Source organism: Ranitomeya imitator, chromosome 4 (assembly GCF_032444005.1).
Source record: "Ranitomeya imitator isolate aRanImi1 chromosome 4, aRanImi1.pri, whole genome shotgun sequence".
Taxonomy (NCBI): Eukaryota; Metazoa; Chordata; class Amphibia; order Anura; family Dendrobatidae; genus Ranitomeya; species Ranitomeya imitator.
The window spans coordinates 410720351-410735599 of record NC_091285.1 but is presented as its reverse complement, the minus strand read 5'-3'; the positions used below and the strand labels follow the sequence as shown (position 1 = coordinate 410735599).

General features: G+C 45.5%; 1 protein-coding gene across 1 annotated transcript in view; it reads right to left on the bottom strand.

Moving 5' to 3' along the window:
* Positions 1-10248, bottom strand: part of UBE2H (ubiquitin conjugating enzyme E2 H) — a 68536-nt gene extending 58288 nt beyond the window's left edge. The window contains exon 1 of the mRNA XM_069765395.1: positions 9831-10248. Within this exon, the coding sequence (XP_069621496.1) occupies positions 9831-9883 (53 nt within the window). The 5' untranslated portion in view covers positions 9884-10248. The remainder of the gene's footprint in view (positions 1-9830) is intronic.
* Between the last annotated feature and the right edge of the window lie 5001 nt (positions 10249-15249).

Here is a 15249-nt window from a genome sequence, read left to right as displayed (position 1 = left end):
TTTTTTTTTTTAATTACGGTATTTTTAACATTAGATCTTTTTACTATTGATGCTGCATGGGCAGCATCAATAGTAAAAAGTTGGTCACACAGAGTTAATAGCAGAGTTAATGGACTGTTACACCGCAGCATAACGCGGTGTAACGCAGCCATCAACCCTGTGTGAGCGCTGACTGGAGGGAAGTATGGAGGGGCACTGAGAGTAGGAAGGGGCGAATTCGCAGCCGGACTGTGCAGCAACGCGGGATTTCCGTGACAGACAGACGGAAGTGACCCTTAGACAATTATATAGATTGTCATTATCGTACCCATCTGCAGATTTTTTTTTATGCTGTAGTAACTAAAGTGAAAAACAACTGAAATTTAAGAAATTATATACCCGTATATACTCGAGTATAAGCCGACCCGAGTATAAGCCGACCCCTAATTTTGCCACAAAAAACTGGGAAAACTTATTGACTCGAGTATAAGCCTAGGGTAGGAAATGCAGCAGCTACCGGTGAATTTCAAAAATAAAAATAGATGCTCCATACCGTTCATTATTGCCCCATAAGATGCGCCATATAAAGCTGTGCCACATATAATCCTGCATACTGTTCATTATTGCCCCATAGATGCTCCATATAAAGCTGTACCACATATAATGGGAGGTGGAGCCGCATATTCATTACTGTAATGAGCGGTAGCATGTGACCGCTCAGTACAGGAAGAATCTGCAGCGCTGGAAGAAGCAGGGACGTGCAGGGACCGCGCCAAGAGCAGGTAAGTATAACTAGACAGCCCCCGCTCCCCTACCCCTGCCGACCCCCGGGTATGACTCGAGTATAAGCCAAGAGGGGAACTTTCAGCCCCAAAAAATGGGCTGAAAATCTCAGCTTATACTTGAGTATATACAGTACTTATTTTTGAGGATGGGTGGGAGGAAAAGGGTGTTGCCATATTCTATGACCCATAAATGTTTTATTCTTCCACATGCAAATTGCCTCTTCAGAGCGAATGAGGACTTGAACTCTATAGTGCCACCTGTTGGAAGTAGCGATCCTACAAGTCACAATCAATCCTTTAACGAGTCTTGCAATAGGACTTAGAATAAAAGCCAAATCAGAATCTCAATTCACAGAAACGGTGTTTCAGGCTGTTGGCCCTCGTCAGTGCAAAGTATGAGATCTGATTTGGCTAGGTGAGAGGCTCTGGACTGGGGTTTAAGGGGTAAGGCTTCTCCTTGTGGAGAGTGACATACCAGCTCTGGCTTGTCAAGGTAAAGAGGCTTATTTGCCATGCAATGCTCCTCTGGGAAATGTAATATGCAAATTGCCTCTTCAGAGAGAAAGAGGACTTCAACTCTATATAGCGCCACCTGTTGGAAATAGCGATCCTACAAGTGATTATTCCACAGACAGTTGTAGGAGGGCTTTTTTTTTCCTTCATAAGTGCCACTGTTTACTACTTATGAACAATAAAATTAGACAATCATTTTTTTGTGAAGTAGTCATTTGTTGATACAATTCGTGGATTTGTACAACTTTTTGATCATTTTTTTTATTTAGTCATTTTGTAAGGCAGAATGACCAAAAATGGCAGTTTTAGCATTTTTCTTTTTTTAACCCCTTCATGACCTTGGGATTTTTCGTTTTTCCATGTTCGTTTTTCACTCCCCTCCTTCCCAGAGCCATAACTTTTTTATTTTTCCGTCAATTTGGCCATGTGAGGGCTTATTTTTTGCGGGACGAGTTGTACTTTTGATCGACATCATTGGTTTTAGCATGTCGTGTACTAGAAAACGGGGAAAAAATTCCAAGTGCGGTGAAATTGCAAAAAAAGTGCAATCCCACACTTGTTTTTTGTTTGGCTTTTTTGCTAGGTTCACTAAATGCTAAAACTGACCTGACATTATGATTTTCCAGGTCAGTACGAGTTCATAGACACCTAACATGACTAGGTTATTTTTTATCTAAGTGGTGAAAAAAAATTCCAAACTTTGCTAAAAAAAAAAAAAAAAAATGCGCCATTTTCCGATACTCGTAGCGTCTCCATTTTTCGTGATCTGGGGTTGGTTGAGGGCTTATTTTTTGCGTGCTGAGATGACGTTTTTAATGATAGCATTTTGGTGCAGATACATTCTTTTGATCGCCCGTTATTTCATTTTAATGCAATGTCGCGGCGACCTAAAAACGTAATTCTGGCGTTTCGAATTTTTTTCTCGCTACGCCGTTTAGCGATCAGGTTAATGCTTTTTTTTTTAATTGATAAATCGGGCGATTCTGAGCGCGGCGATACCAAATATGTGTAGATTTGATTTTTTTTTTATTGATTTATTTTGATTGGGGCGAAAGGGGGGTGATTTAAACTTTTATATTTTTTTTTATTTTTTTCACATTTTTTTTTTTTTTTTTTACTTTTGCCATGCTTCAATAGCCTCCATGGGAGGCTACAAGCAGGCACAACTCGATCGTCTCTGCTACATAGCAGCGATCTGCTGATCGCTGCTATGTAGCAGAAATGGAGGTGTGCTGTGAGCGCCGACCACAGGGTGGCGCTCACAGCCACCGGTGATCAGTAACCATAGAGGTCTCTAGGACCTCTATGGTTACCATCCTGACGCATCGCCGACCCCCGATCATGTGACGGGGGTCGGCGATGACGTCATTTCCGGCCACCCGGCCGGAAGCGGTAGTTAAATGCCGCTGTCTGCGTTTGACAGCGGCATTTAACTAGTTAACAGGTGCGGGCAGATCGCGATTCTGCCCGCGCCTATTACGGGCACATGTCAGCTGTTCAAAACAGCTGACATGTCCCGGCTTTGATGTGGGCTCACCGCGGAGCCCTGCATCAAAGCAGGGGATCTGACCTCGGACGTACTATCCCATCCGAGGTCAGAAAGGGGTTAAATGTTGTGGTGCTCACCCTACGGGTTAAATACGGATATAGTGTTATACATATACTGATAGGGAATTTAGGTTGTGAGTCCCATCAGGGATAGCGATGATAGTGTGTGAAAACTAATGCGCTGCGGAATATGTTGGAACTATATAAAAATAAAGATTATTATTAGTTATAGTACATCTAAAGAAAGAGTCCAGCCTGGGATAAAATTTTCCAAGCCTTCTTAAAAATATGATACATATATTGCCAGTTCCAAAACATGTGTGCTAAAATCCAAAAGGTTTAAAGATGAATTCCTGTTCACAAGAACGGTGTTTCATTTATTTATTTTTTTAAAGATAAAACAAAGCTTTGAAAAGTTTACCCCAGAAGATGGACTCTCTTGCCATGTGTAGTCATATAATGGCTCAAATTTCAAGCACTGGGTGATATACAACAAAGTCTTCCTGTAACTTCAAGCATGACAAGCACATACACTTGTCTGGAACTATAGTACACTTAGTTATGGATTCAAAAATACCAAAATGTGTGCCTTTTAACCCCTTCAAATCGCGCCCCTTTTTCATTTTTGCGTTTTCATTTTTCACTTCCCTCCTTCCCAGAGCCATAACTTTTTTATTTTTCCGTCAATATGGTCATGTGAGGGCTTATTTTTTGCGGGACGAGTTGTACTTTTGAACGACACCATTGGTTTTACCATGTCTTTTACTAGAAAACGGGAAAAAAATTCCAAGTGCGGTGAAATTGCAAAAAAAGTGCAATCCCACACTTGTTTTTTGTTTGGCTTTTTTGCTAGGTTCATTAAATGCTAAAACTGACCTGCCATTATGATTCCCCAGGTCAGTACGAGTTCATAGACACCTAACATGACTAGGTTATTTTTTTATCTAAGTGGTGAAAAAAAATTCCAAACTTTTTCGTGATCTGGGGTCAGGTGAGGGCTTATTTTTTGCGTGCCGAGCTGACGTTTTTAATGATACCATTTTGGTGCAGATAAGTTCTTTTGATCACCGTTATTGCATTTTAATGCAATGTCACGGCGACCAAAAAAACGTAATTCTGGCGTTTCGGATTTTTTTCTCGCTACGCTGTTTAATGATCAGGTTAATGCTTTTTTTAATGATAGATCGGGCGATTCTGAACGTGGCGATACCAAATACGTGTAGGTTTGTTTGTTTTTTAATTGTTTTATTTCGGATGGGGCGAAAGGGGGGGTGATTTAAACTTTTATATTTTTTATATTTTTTTCATATTTTTAAAAACATTTTTTTTTTTTTTTTACTTGTGCCATGCTTCAATAGCCTCCATGGGAGGCTATAACTGGCATAGCCTGATCGGCTCTGCTACATAGCAGCGATCGTCAGATCGCTGCTATGTAGCAGAAATGCAGGTGTGCTGTGAGCGCCGACCACAGGGGGGCGCTCACAGCAGGCCTGCATCAGTAACCATAGAGGTCTCAAGGACCTCTATGGTTACCTTCCTGATGCATCGCCGACCCCGATCATGTGACGGGGGTCGGCGATGACATCATTTCCGGCCGCCCGGCCGGAAGCGCCGGTTAAATGCCGCTGTCTGCGTTTGACAGCGGCATTTAACAGGTTAATAGCGGCGGGTGAATAGCGATTTCACCCGCCGCTATTGCGCGCACATGTCAGCTGTACAAAATAGCTGACATGTCGCGACTGATGTGGGCTCACCGCCGGAGCCCACATCAAAGGGGGAGACACGACATGCGCCGTACTATTACTGCGCATGTCGTGAAAGGGTTAAAACCATTTTATTTGGAAAATTGGACTTTTGAGATTGAGCTTTTTAAACCCTTTCCGACGTTGGGCATACATTTACACAGATGTCAGACTCCCTCCTTTTGATGTGGGCTCCGGCGCTGAGCCCACGTGTTTCCCACCACCTGTCAGCTGTTTTGAACAGCTGACATGTGCCCGGAACAGCCACGGGTGGAATCGCGATCCACCAGCGGCTATTAACCCGTTAAATGCCGCTGTCAAACGCCAACAGCGGCATTTAAAAGCTTCCGGCCATCGGGCTGGAAGACTGCCAACCGGTGACCCCATCACGTGATCACGAGTCACTGGTTCATTGGCATGACAACCAGAAGTCTCTATAGTTGTCACAGCCAGCATGCTATGAGCGCCACCCAGTGGTCGGCACTCATAGTAAGGGAGTAATTCTACTACATAGAGGCGATCTGATCATCGCCTCTATGTAGTAGAGCCAATTGGATTGTGGCAGCTTCTAGTCTCCCATGACTATTGAAGCATGCCAAAAGTTAAAAAAAAAAAAAGTTTTTAAAAATATTAAAAAAAATAGAAAAGTTCTAATCACCCCTCCTTCACCCCATTCAAAATAAGAACAAGCAAACAAAAAAAAAATAAATCAAACATACACATATTTGGTATCGCCAAGTTCAGAATCGCTAAACGGCGTAGCGAGAAAAAAAGTAAAACTGCCAAAATTACGTGTTTTTTGGTCGTCATGACATTGAATTAATATGCAATAATGGGATATCAAAAGAACGTATCTGCACCAAAATGGTATCATTAAAAATGTCAGCTCGGCACGTTAAAAAATAAGCCCTCACCCGACCACGAAAAATAGAGATGCTACGGGTATCGGAAAATGGTGCAATTTTTTTTTTTTTTTTTTTAACAAAGTTTGGAATTTTTTTGGAGAATCATAATGGCAGGTCAGTTTTAGCATTTAGTGAACCTAGTAAAAAAGCCAAACAAAAATAAACGTGTGGGATTACACTTTTTTTTTGCAATTTCACAGCACTTGGAATTTTTATCCCGTTTTCTAGTACACAACATGGTGAAACCAATGGTCTTGTTCAAAAGTACAACTCGTCCCGCAAAAAACATGGCCATTTTGACTAAAAAAATGAAAAAAAAAAAAAAAAAGTTATGGCTCTGGGAAGAAGGGGAGCAAAAAATAAAAATGCAAAACCAAAAATACCTCTGGTCGTTAAGGGGTTACATACTGATTTATTTATTTTTTAGCAATGTGTTAGTACCTCAAAACGACTTTAACATGATCTCATTGGTAAGGGTACGTTCACAATGCCTTTAGGCAACCGTTTAGCGGCTCAGGTCCCCCAGGATTCGGACGTATGGGCAGATGGGATAATAGACCAACGGTGACTGCAGAGCGAATGTGCACTCTGCTGTGCATCATTTTCAGGCTTGTACTCCTACTGGAGGCAGACATTCAGATGCAATCTACTAAGTTTGAGTGCACACCTGCAGTAGACATACACATCCGAAAAAGATGATGGACGGCAGAGTGCGCATTCACTCTGTCAGCCCCATTATAGTGTATGGAGCTGTCGGTGCATACATCGGAATCCCGTTTTGCAACAGTTTTGGATATAAGCCACTGAACACCATGTGAAAGCACCCTTTATACACAACACTACTTCACGAGGACTATGTATGACACTACCATGTCAGTGTTTGAGTGACAGTAGCCTATGAGACATCACTTCATGTATGGCAGACCTAGCTGGAGGCCTTTGTCAGCAATCGACTGCCATAGCAATAAATCAGCACCCCTCAATCGTGCTGGTGTTAAAGAGGTTTTTCTTGGCATCTGGTATTGATAGCCTATCCTCAAGCCAGGTAATCAATATAAGATTGGTGAAGGTCTGCCAGGGAGCACCTCTGCTGATCAGCTGTTTATAGCTCAGGCTGGATGCAAACACTAGAGGGAGCAACACTGGACATTGACAGTCAATGTAGCAACCGCTAACAGGCACGGCAAACCGGACAAATTGATCTACCGTATACTATCCATGTTAGCCTTGGTTTGTATAATGGCAATTATACTCAGAGGGCGTATAAACATCATGCCATGTGAGGTCTCTGCCCTTGTGAAAATTGGTCACAAATTAATAGCACACCCTAAAGCTAGCTACAAATATAAAAACAATCTCAGCAGACCCCGCAGACAATGTTTGTAAGGGCAACGCAACTGTCTCCAAAGAGATATCAGAATAAACTAGACGGGAGCAAAATGGATTTTAGCATTCACAAGCCAATCATGGGTGGGGGAAAAAAAAAAAATAGTGTGGTGTGAATTCGACCAGACCAATAACGGAGAGGTACAAAACAAACACTCGAAATGCAATAAAAACCCACTAACAAGTAACAGCATGCAATCCTCATATCACAGCTAAAGGGTCTTCACAGTGTGCAAACTACAATGGCAAACAGAAAAATAAAGTGAAGCTAAGGTCAATACTTGGGAAGTCATTTGGCATTGCCAACTCTGCACAGATCCTGCATGGCCAGTCTGCCCCTATACACAGAACAGCTTCCTTTGTCACCGATCAGCTGTTTGCTTGGCCCTCCTCTCTCCCCGCTTCCGGGTAGTAACAGAGCAGCCAATAATATGACAGCAAGCTGACAAAACAAGCAGCTCCAGCTCTGCTCTAGTAATATGCAACAGTTAACAAGGAAGTCAGGGAAGGGGGTAGGGGCTACATATTTACAGCAGACACTGGCAAGGCCCTTTAAACCTTAGCCGTGACCTCTTCCCTACATAGGTGCTGAACTTGGAGAAACTGCTCTCCCTAACACGATGCATCTTTTCTGCTCCATGATATCAAACAAAGAAGCCCAAACAAAAAAACAAACAAACAAACTTCGTAAACACAAGGAGAGACCTAAGCCAAGAATAATGTCATCAGTAATAGGCATAAAAATAGGGCCAGCTGCAGGGAGGGGGAATGAAACATCAGTGACTCACAATTTCTGGTGGTTGCTTGTCATTACCAAGCCCTAAACATTTCCACCTCAGTATTAAACCAGATCCTAAAAAGGTAACCAGTCATTAACCCCCTCTTACCAGGTTGGACACTATATATTTCCTAAAATATAACTCCCAGATCAGGACTACAGCTGAATTTAGGCCTGGGTGCTAAACGTAGGCTCCAGAGGACTGAAGGGTCACATTCCTCCTTCGCTTTAAACATCTTCCACAAAAACTCCCTTTCACAGCAAAAAAAACACCACCTTCATTTCTCAGGAGCAAAACAAACCTATAGTGTCCTCCCCCACTTTATACACTGGGGCAAATGGACTTCCAGCAAAACAGAAGGGTGGAGAGGAATAACATTCATACAAAACAGCTTCTGAGCCAACCTCCCCCCCCCTTTAGCACAGCCCCCTTAAAGCCATTGGTGCCAGGCAGACCCCTAGGCAGCATACAAGGTCTGCAATCTTAGATCCCAAAGTTAACTTTGCACACCCCAGGGAGGGAAGGAAGGAGGGGGTGTCAAGTGTGCGAAATCTACTTATTGCAGGCCCAGATCCGCCTTATACACAGATGCAGCATAAGAGAATAGTGGACATGTAATCTCCATTACTAATGTTTAGAGACCGGTGACCATTTCTTTACCAGAGATCCTGCATTGCAGACCTGAAAGTCCAATAGGATTCGGTGTGTTCATTTAATGTAATGACACTTTCAGAAATCATTGTGTCTGAATCTAGAAACGAACAAAGAACGTGAACGCACCAATGTACCCTGTGGTTAGTGATCTAATTTAAGCTCGGGGGTGAGGAACCTGCACATCAGTAAGAAACCTGTCTTATTAATCTACAATAGAGACCAAGGAGAAAGGATCAGCAACGGGGTCTGATCCGGTTCTCAAGAGACAACAGCCTATTGTGTGCTGCCTTACAACAAAACACCAGGACAGACATAAGGCGACTGCATCCAGCCCCGATGACACATACCTGACAACAGATTATTAATATAGGACGTGTCACACAAGGCAGGCGAACACCAACAAGTAGCTTCTGACAGCTCTTAAAGGGACTAAGCAAAGACACAATGGGCACACTAAACGCCAGCTTATGGCAACGGGCGCACTAAAGACCAGGCTATGGCAACGGGCACACTAAATGCCAGCTTATGGCAACGGGCGCACTAAAGACCAGGCTATGGCAACGGGCACACTAAATGCCAGCTTATGGCAACGGGCACACTAAAGACCAGCTTATGGCAACGGGCGCACTAAAGACCAGGCTATGGCAACGGGCACACTAAACGCCAGCTTATGGCAACGGGCACACTAAAGACCAGCTTATGGCAACGGGCACACTAAAGACCAGCTTATGGCAACGGGCACACTAAAGACCAGCTTATGGCAACGGGCACACTAAAGACCAGCTTATGGCAACGGGCACACTAAAGACCAGCTTATGGCAACGGGCACACTAAAGACCAGCTTATGGCAACGGGCACACAAGACCAGCTTATGGCAACGGGCACACTAAAGACCAGCTTATGGCAACGGGCACACTAAAGACCAGCTTATGGCAACGGGCACACTAAAGACCAGCTTATGGCAACGGGCACACTAAAGACCAGCTTATGGCAACGGGCACACTAAAGACCAGCTTATGGCAACGGGCACACTAAAGACCAGTTTATGGCAACGGGCACACAAGACCAGCTTATGGCAACGGGCACACTAAAGGCCAGCTTATGGCAACGGGCACACTAAAGACCAGTTTATGGCAATGGGCACATTAGAGACCAGCTTATGGCAATGGGCGCACTAAACGCCAGCTTATGGCAACGGGCGCACTAAACGCCAGCTTATGGCAACGGGCACAATAAGGCAGCTCAACACAAACCAGGCAAGTCTCCAGATCGGTGCCCCCCACCCAATATAAATAATGGGCCTAGGAGCCATGGCAGCCCCGAGGATAGGGAGGCACAATACATACATACATATACACACAGTATACACATACACACAGTGAGGCCAGCACTGGCAGCACACAGGACACGTACACTACAGGGCTACACTCCTCCACTGCTGTCCAGCAGCCATGACAAGGAAGATGGCAGCCACAATGAAGGCCCCCAGCCGCAGTCCTCCACCGCCCCCCACATACCCCAGCACCCCGAGAAGGATACAGTTTGACCACATCCGTGTCCATCCGCCTCTTGCCCGGGCTGGGAGATGACATGGCTTCAGCTCCCCCCCGGGGTCTCACACTCGGCTGGCCGCAGTGCTGAGGGCTGGAAAATAGACTTGTCGTTGACACAGAAAGCCGGACTTATTTTTCTCTCCCCCGGACTCGGCTAACCGGAGCTTTAGTCTCAGTCGGTGTTTATATATGTGACGGAGGGGTCGGGCCTCACTGTCGCTTCCCCCTGGACCCCGCTGTCGGGTGCTGTCACCGCCGCCGACGTCTTCGCTCTCCGGGGGACTCCCCTTCAAACACGTAAATAATACAACCGACTACGAGAACCGCTGTCACGTGACCTCGACAAATAATGACGCGCCGGTCGCGGAGGAAGACTTAAAAACAGAGAAGGGAGAGGAGGAGTCAGACTAGATGGGCGGAGTGATCTATATTGCTTTCCAAGCCTCGCTCTGGAAAAAAAAGGGACTACCTGTTCTCTTCAGTCAGTTTGGCGTCGGTTGTCGAAGATGGCGTTATAGGGAACCGCTATGCCTTATGGGAGTTGTAGTCAGGGTGTATGTGGCTGCAGAATAACCAGGAGTGTTTGTTTCTCAAGTGAGCAGAGTGGGAGCTCGCACTCAGCACTCCTACAGAGGTGAACTGCATGAGGCTGGTTTCATAGTAAGGAGGCCATGAATCTCCATGAAAAAATGTGTAGAGCAGTGGTGGCCATAGAATTGGTGCAGGAACCCACTAGGTAAGGGGGCCCATTTCCCCCCAAAGCAGGTAGAAGAGTGCATCATAATGAGCTATTGGGCTGCAAAGGGCCAATGTACAGGGGCCCACTCCTCACTGTGCCCATCGGTAGTCATTCAAACTAGTATGGCTCTGCAGCTGGCGTGGAAAAATCTCTGAATCTGTCACCAGGTTTTTGCCATCTAATCAGAGCAGCATAATGTAGAAACATTCCCTAATTCCAGCAATGTGTCACTGGGCTGCTTGCTGTAGTTTTGATAAAATCACTGATTTATCAGCAGGACATTATCATTAGAGGACTAGTAAACCTGCTGCCAGGTAGTCCAGCATAGTCATAAGCTCTGTATAACACCGCCCCCACCACTGAGTGCCAGCTTTCTGCCCATGCTCTATCAGTGGTGTGGGAGGGTTATACAGGACTCAGCATTTAGAACTGGTAGATCTGCGGCAGATAAAACAGTAATTTATTCAAAATGACATTAAGCAACCCAGTAAGTGACATATTACGGAATCAGAGTCTCTGCCCCTACATTTTGATGCTCGTTTATGGGGTAGCAAAGACCTGGTGACAAACTCCTTTTAATTCCGAAGGTGGAACCGCAGAGGTTTTCTTGGACTAAGATCCTTCAGGAAAAAGCTGTCAGTCTTTTTCTTGAAGTTGCTTCGCTGGCGGCTCTGCTGTCAGTTACGGGGTTTTTTCCTTGAACTTTCAAAGAGTTGGGGGCTTCCAAAGACACCTAAGCAATAAGCATGCTTTTAACTGCGTCATGGTTTGTGATTTGGCTAAAAGAAGTAACAATGAACTAAACGTGTTCAGCAATGTCATTTTTACAGTACTGTGCACCATGTTAATTTATAGTAGTGATATTATAAAAATACACACCCGAATAAAGTCCTGTGTTTTAAATAATTACACATGTAAATAAACACCGTGTGCACTGCTATATGGGTGGTGCAGAGACTAGGTTCCCAAACCATCAATAATCAGTATAAAAGTCTCACACTCAACTTAAATCTTATTTCTTTATTGAGTGAAGGGTAGCACTGGAAACGTTTCAGCTCAAATTGAGCTTTCATCAGTCACGTGCTGTGCCTAAAATGGTGTGTGGATCATGTCCTGTCCTCTGCGTCTCCAGGGGCGTCATACGTACATAGGTGGCTTCTTCCTCCAGCCCCGGCTCTACTACTGGCCGTCTCTGAGGGTACTGCCTCTCCTCCTTGCTTACCAAAATCCCGCACTGTCTGCCATTTCAGCCTTCTTTTCTGCTCGCTTTCTACAACTGAACATGGACAAAACAGAATTCATCATCTTTCCCCCATCTCACTCTACCGCTCCACCAGACATATCCATCAATGTCAATGGCTGCTCACTATCCCCAGTCCCACACGCCCGGTGCCTCGGGGTGATCCTCGACTCTGCCCTCTTTTTCAAGCCACATATCCAAGCCCTTGCCTCCTCCTGTCGTCTCAAACTCAAAAATATTTCCCGGATCCGTGCTTTCCTTGACCGCAACACTGCAAAAACGCTAGTGCATGCCCTTATCATCTCCCGCCTCGACTACTGCAACCTCCTACTCTCTGGACTCCCCTCTAGCACTCTGGCACCACTCCAATCCATCCTACACTCTGCTGCCCGACTAATCCACCTGTCCCCCCGCTATTCCCCAGCCTCTCCCCTGTGCCAAGCCCTTCACTGGCTTCCTATCGCCCAGAGACTCCAGTTCAAAACCCTCACACTGACATACAAAGCCATCCACAACCTGTCTCCTCCATACATCTGTGACATGGTCTCCCGGTACCTACCTACACGCGACCTCCGATCCTCCCAAGACCTCCTTCTCTACTCCCCTCTCATCTCTTCTTCCCATAACCGCATCCAAGACTTCTCCCGTGCTTCCCCCATACTCTGGAACTCTCTATCCCAACACATCAGACTTGCGCCTACCATAGAAACCTTCAAAAAGAACCTGAAGACTCATCTCTTCCGACAAGCCTACAGCCTCCAGTGATCCTCAACCTACTTAACAGCCGCACAGCCAGCTCTTCCCTCTCCTAGTGTATCCTCACCCACCCCCTGCAGACTGTGAGCCCTCGCGGGCTGGGTCCTCCCTCCTTATGTACTTGTGTGCCTTGTTATCTGCTCATGTTTAATGTATTTGTCTATATTTGCCCCGTATTCACATGTAAAGCGCCACGGAATAAATGGCGCTATAAAAATGTATAATAATAATAATAATAATTGCCGACACCATACCCATAAGCCCCGGTTCTTATGCTGACCGCCCCCGAGGTGTTTTGTTTCTTGCCACCAATGCTATATAACTCTAAGCCTACCACTGCTCTACTTCGCAACTTTTGTATACTACATAAAAGACTTCCACCTCATCTCTCAGTAGTCATTCAGCTGCAACAGGCACGATCTGTATTTCTATCTCAGGACATGATCCACACACCATTTTAGGCACAGCACGTGACTGATGAAAGCTCAATTTGAGCTGAAACGTTTCCAGTGCTACCCTTCACTCAATAAAGAAATAAGATTTAAGTTGAGTGCGAGACTATTAAATAATTACACAGACTCCTTTAATGAATTTACATTTACAAAAAACATATACTCACCTCAATGCACATTTCACTGAAGCCAATGTCTCCTGTAAAAGAATTAAAATAATAACTACATTCCTCACCTGTCTGAAGTGAAGAGATTATCCATAATGTCCCACGACGATCCTGATGACTTTGAGAGCAGTTACTGAATCTGAATCGTTACTGGACCATACGGATAATGGCGGATAGGTGAGGGATATGGTGGTTTATTATTTTTTTCTCTTTTCCAGGTGACATGGGCATCGAGGATTAGGCATTAAGGTGAGTATATTTTTTTATATTTTTTTATGGGAGACAAGGGCTTCAGGGTATGTGCACACGCTGCGGATTTTGCAGCGGATCCGCAGCTGTGGGTCCGCAGCGGTTTCCCATGCGTTTACAATATAATGTAAACCTATGGGAAACGAAATCCGCAGTGCACATGCTGCGGAAAAAAAACACGCGGAAACGCAGCGGTTTACATTCTGCAGCATGTCAATTCATTGTGCAGATTCTGCTGCGGGTTTACACGTGCTCCAATAGAAAACTGCAGGTGTAAACCTGCAGCGGAATGCGCAATAGAAACCGCGATAAATCCGCAGGAAAAACCGCAGTGGTTTTGCACTGCAAATTTATCAAATCCGCTGCGGAAAAATCCGCAGCCCTCACAGATACGTGTGCACATACTCTAACGATCTTACTGCCAATCAGAGCCGCCGGTGTTTCTCACGCTGTCACACAGATGACACCGTGGGAAACACCAAAGTAAGAACATCAAAAGCAAAAACTTAGCAAATCCGCAGACATTTTTATACCTGTGTTTTTGCTGCAGATTTCACTGACTCAATTGAAGTCAATGGGTGACAAGCTCAAGCAAGTGCAGCAGGCTCGGCTGCCGTTGAGGTGTGCACTGGCGGGTGCAACCGGTTTGGCTGCCATTGAGGTGAACACTGGTGGGTGCAACTGGTTCGGCTGCCATTGAGGTGAGCACTGGCGGGTGCAGCAGGCTCAGTTGCCGTTGAGGTGACCATTGGCGATTGCAACCGGTTTGGCTGCCGTTGAGGTGAGCACTGGCAGGTGCAACCGGTTCAGTTGCCATTGAGGTGAGCACTGGTGGGTGCAGCCAGTTCAGCTGCCGTTGAGGTGAGCACTGGTGGGTGCAGCAGGCTCAGCTGCCATTGAAGTGAGCACTGGCGTGTGCAACTGGTTCGGCTGCCGTTGAGGTGAGCACTGGTGTGAGCAACAGACTAAATGCAAACATGGGGACTTGAGAGCTGATAAGAGTGTTAGGAACAAACTCACAACATTGCAAAGGCACCTCCATGTTGGAAGAGGCGCTTTAAATAGTAAGTGACCTCCAGCTATTGGCTGTGTACACTTTAGAGGAATGCGCGCGGCCCCCTTAAGAAAAAGGAAGTGTGCGTGCGGCCTAAGCACAGTGCCTGGAGACCTACTAGGAGAGCACGCACCCCGGGCAGCAGCACACGCGGAAGGAGCAGGACAGGAGCCTCAAAAATGAGTACGCTGGTGTCTCTGCTGGGAGAGATGCAGGCACTTGCACACAACGTTAATATATTCTAGAGGTTTATTGTACCATCTAGAGCAGGGGTGTCAAACTGCATTCCTCGAGGGCTGCAAACAGGTCATGTTTTCAGGATTTCCTTAGCATTGCACAAGGTGCTGGAATCATTCTCTGCAGGTGATTAAATTATCACCTGTGCAATGCAAGGAAATCCTGAAAACATGACCTGTTTGCAGCCCTCGAGGAATGCAGTTTGACACCCCTGATCTAGAGGCACATTGTTCCACACAGCAGGTGCAATAATAGGGACACATACGGCAGCAGCGGCTCAGTACTGGGGTATCAGCAGCATGAGGAGTTTGTGCAGGTTGGGAAAAGATGGTGATGGGGCTGCAAGTATGATAAGTGAAACGTGTGTCTGCAGCCGAGTCCTGGCTGTTCTCATGTTGATCTGGGCCAAATAGAAAAGACGGGAAAAGTGAATTATTCCATCAGAAAGAACTTCCTCTGTAAGGCTATGTGCACACGTACAGGTTTTTTCGCGTTCTTTTCGCGCTAAAAA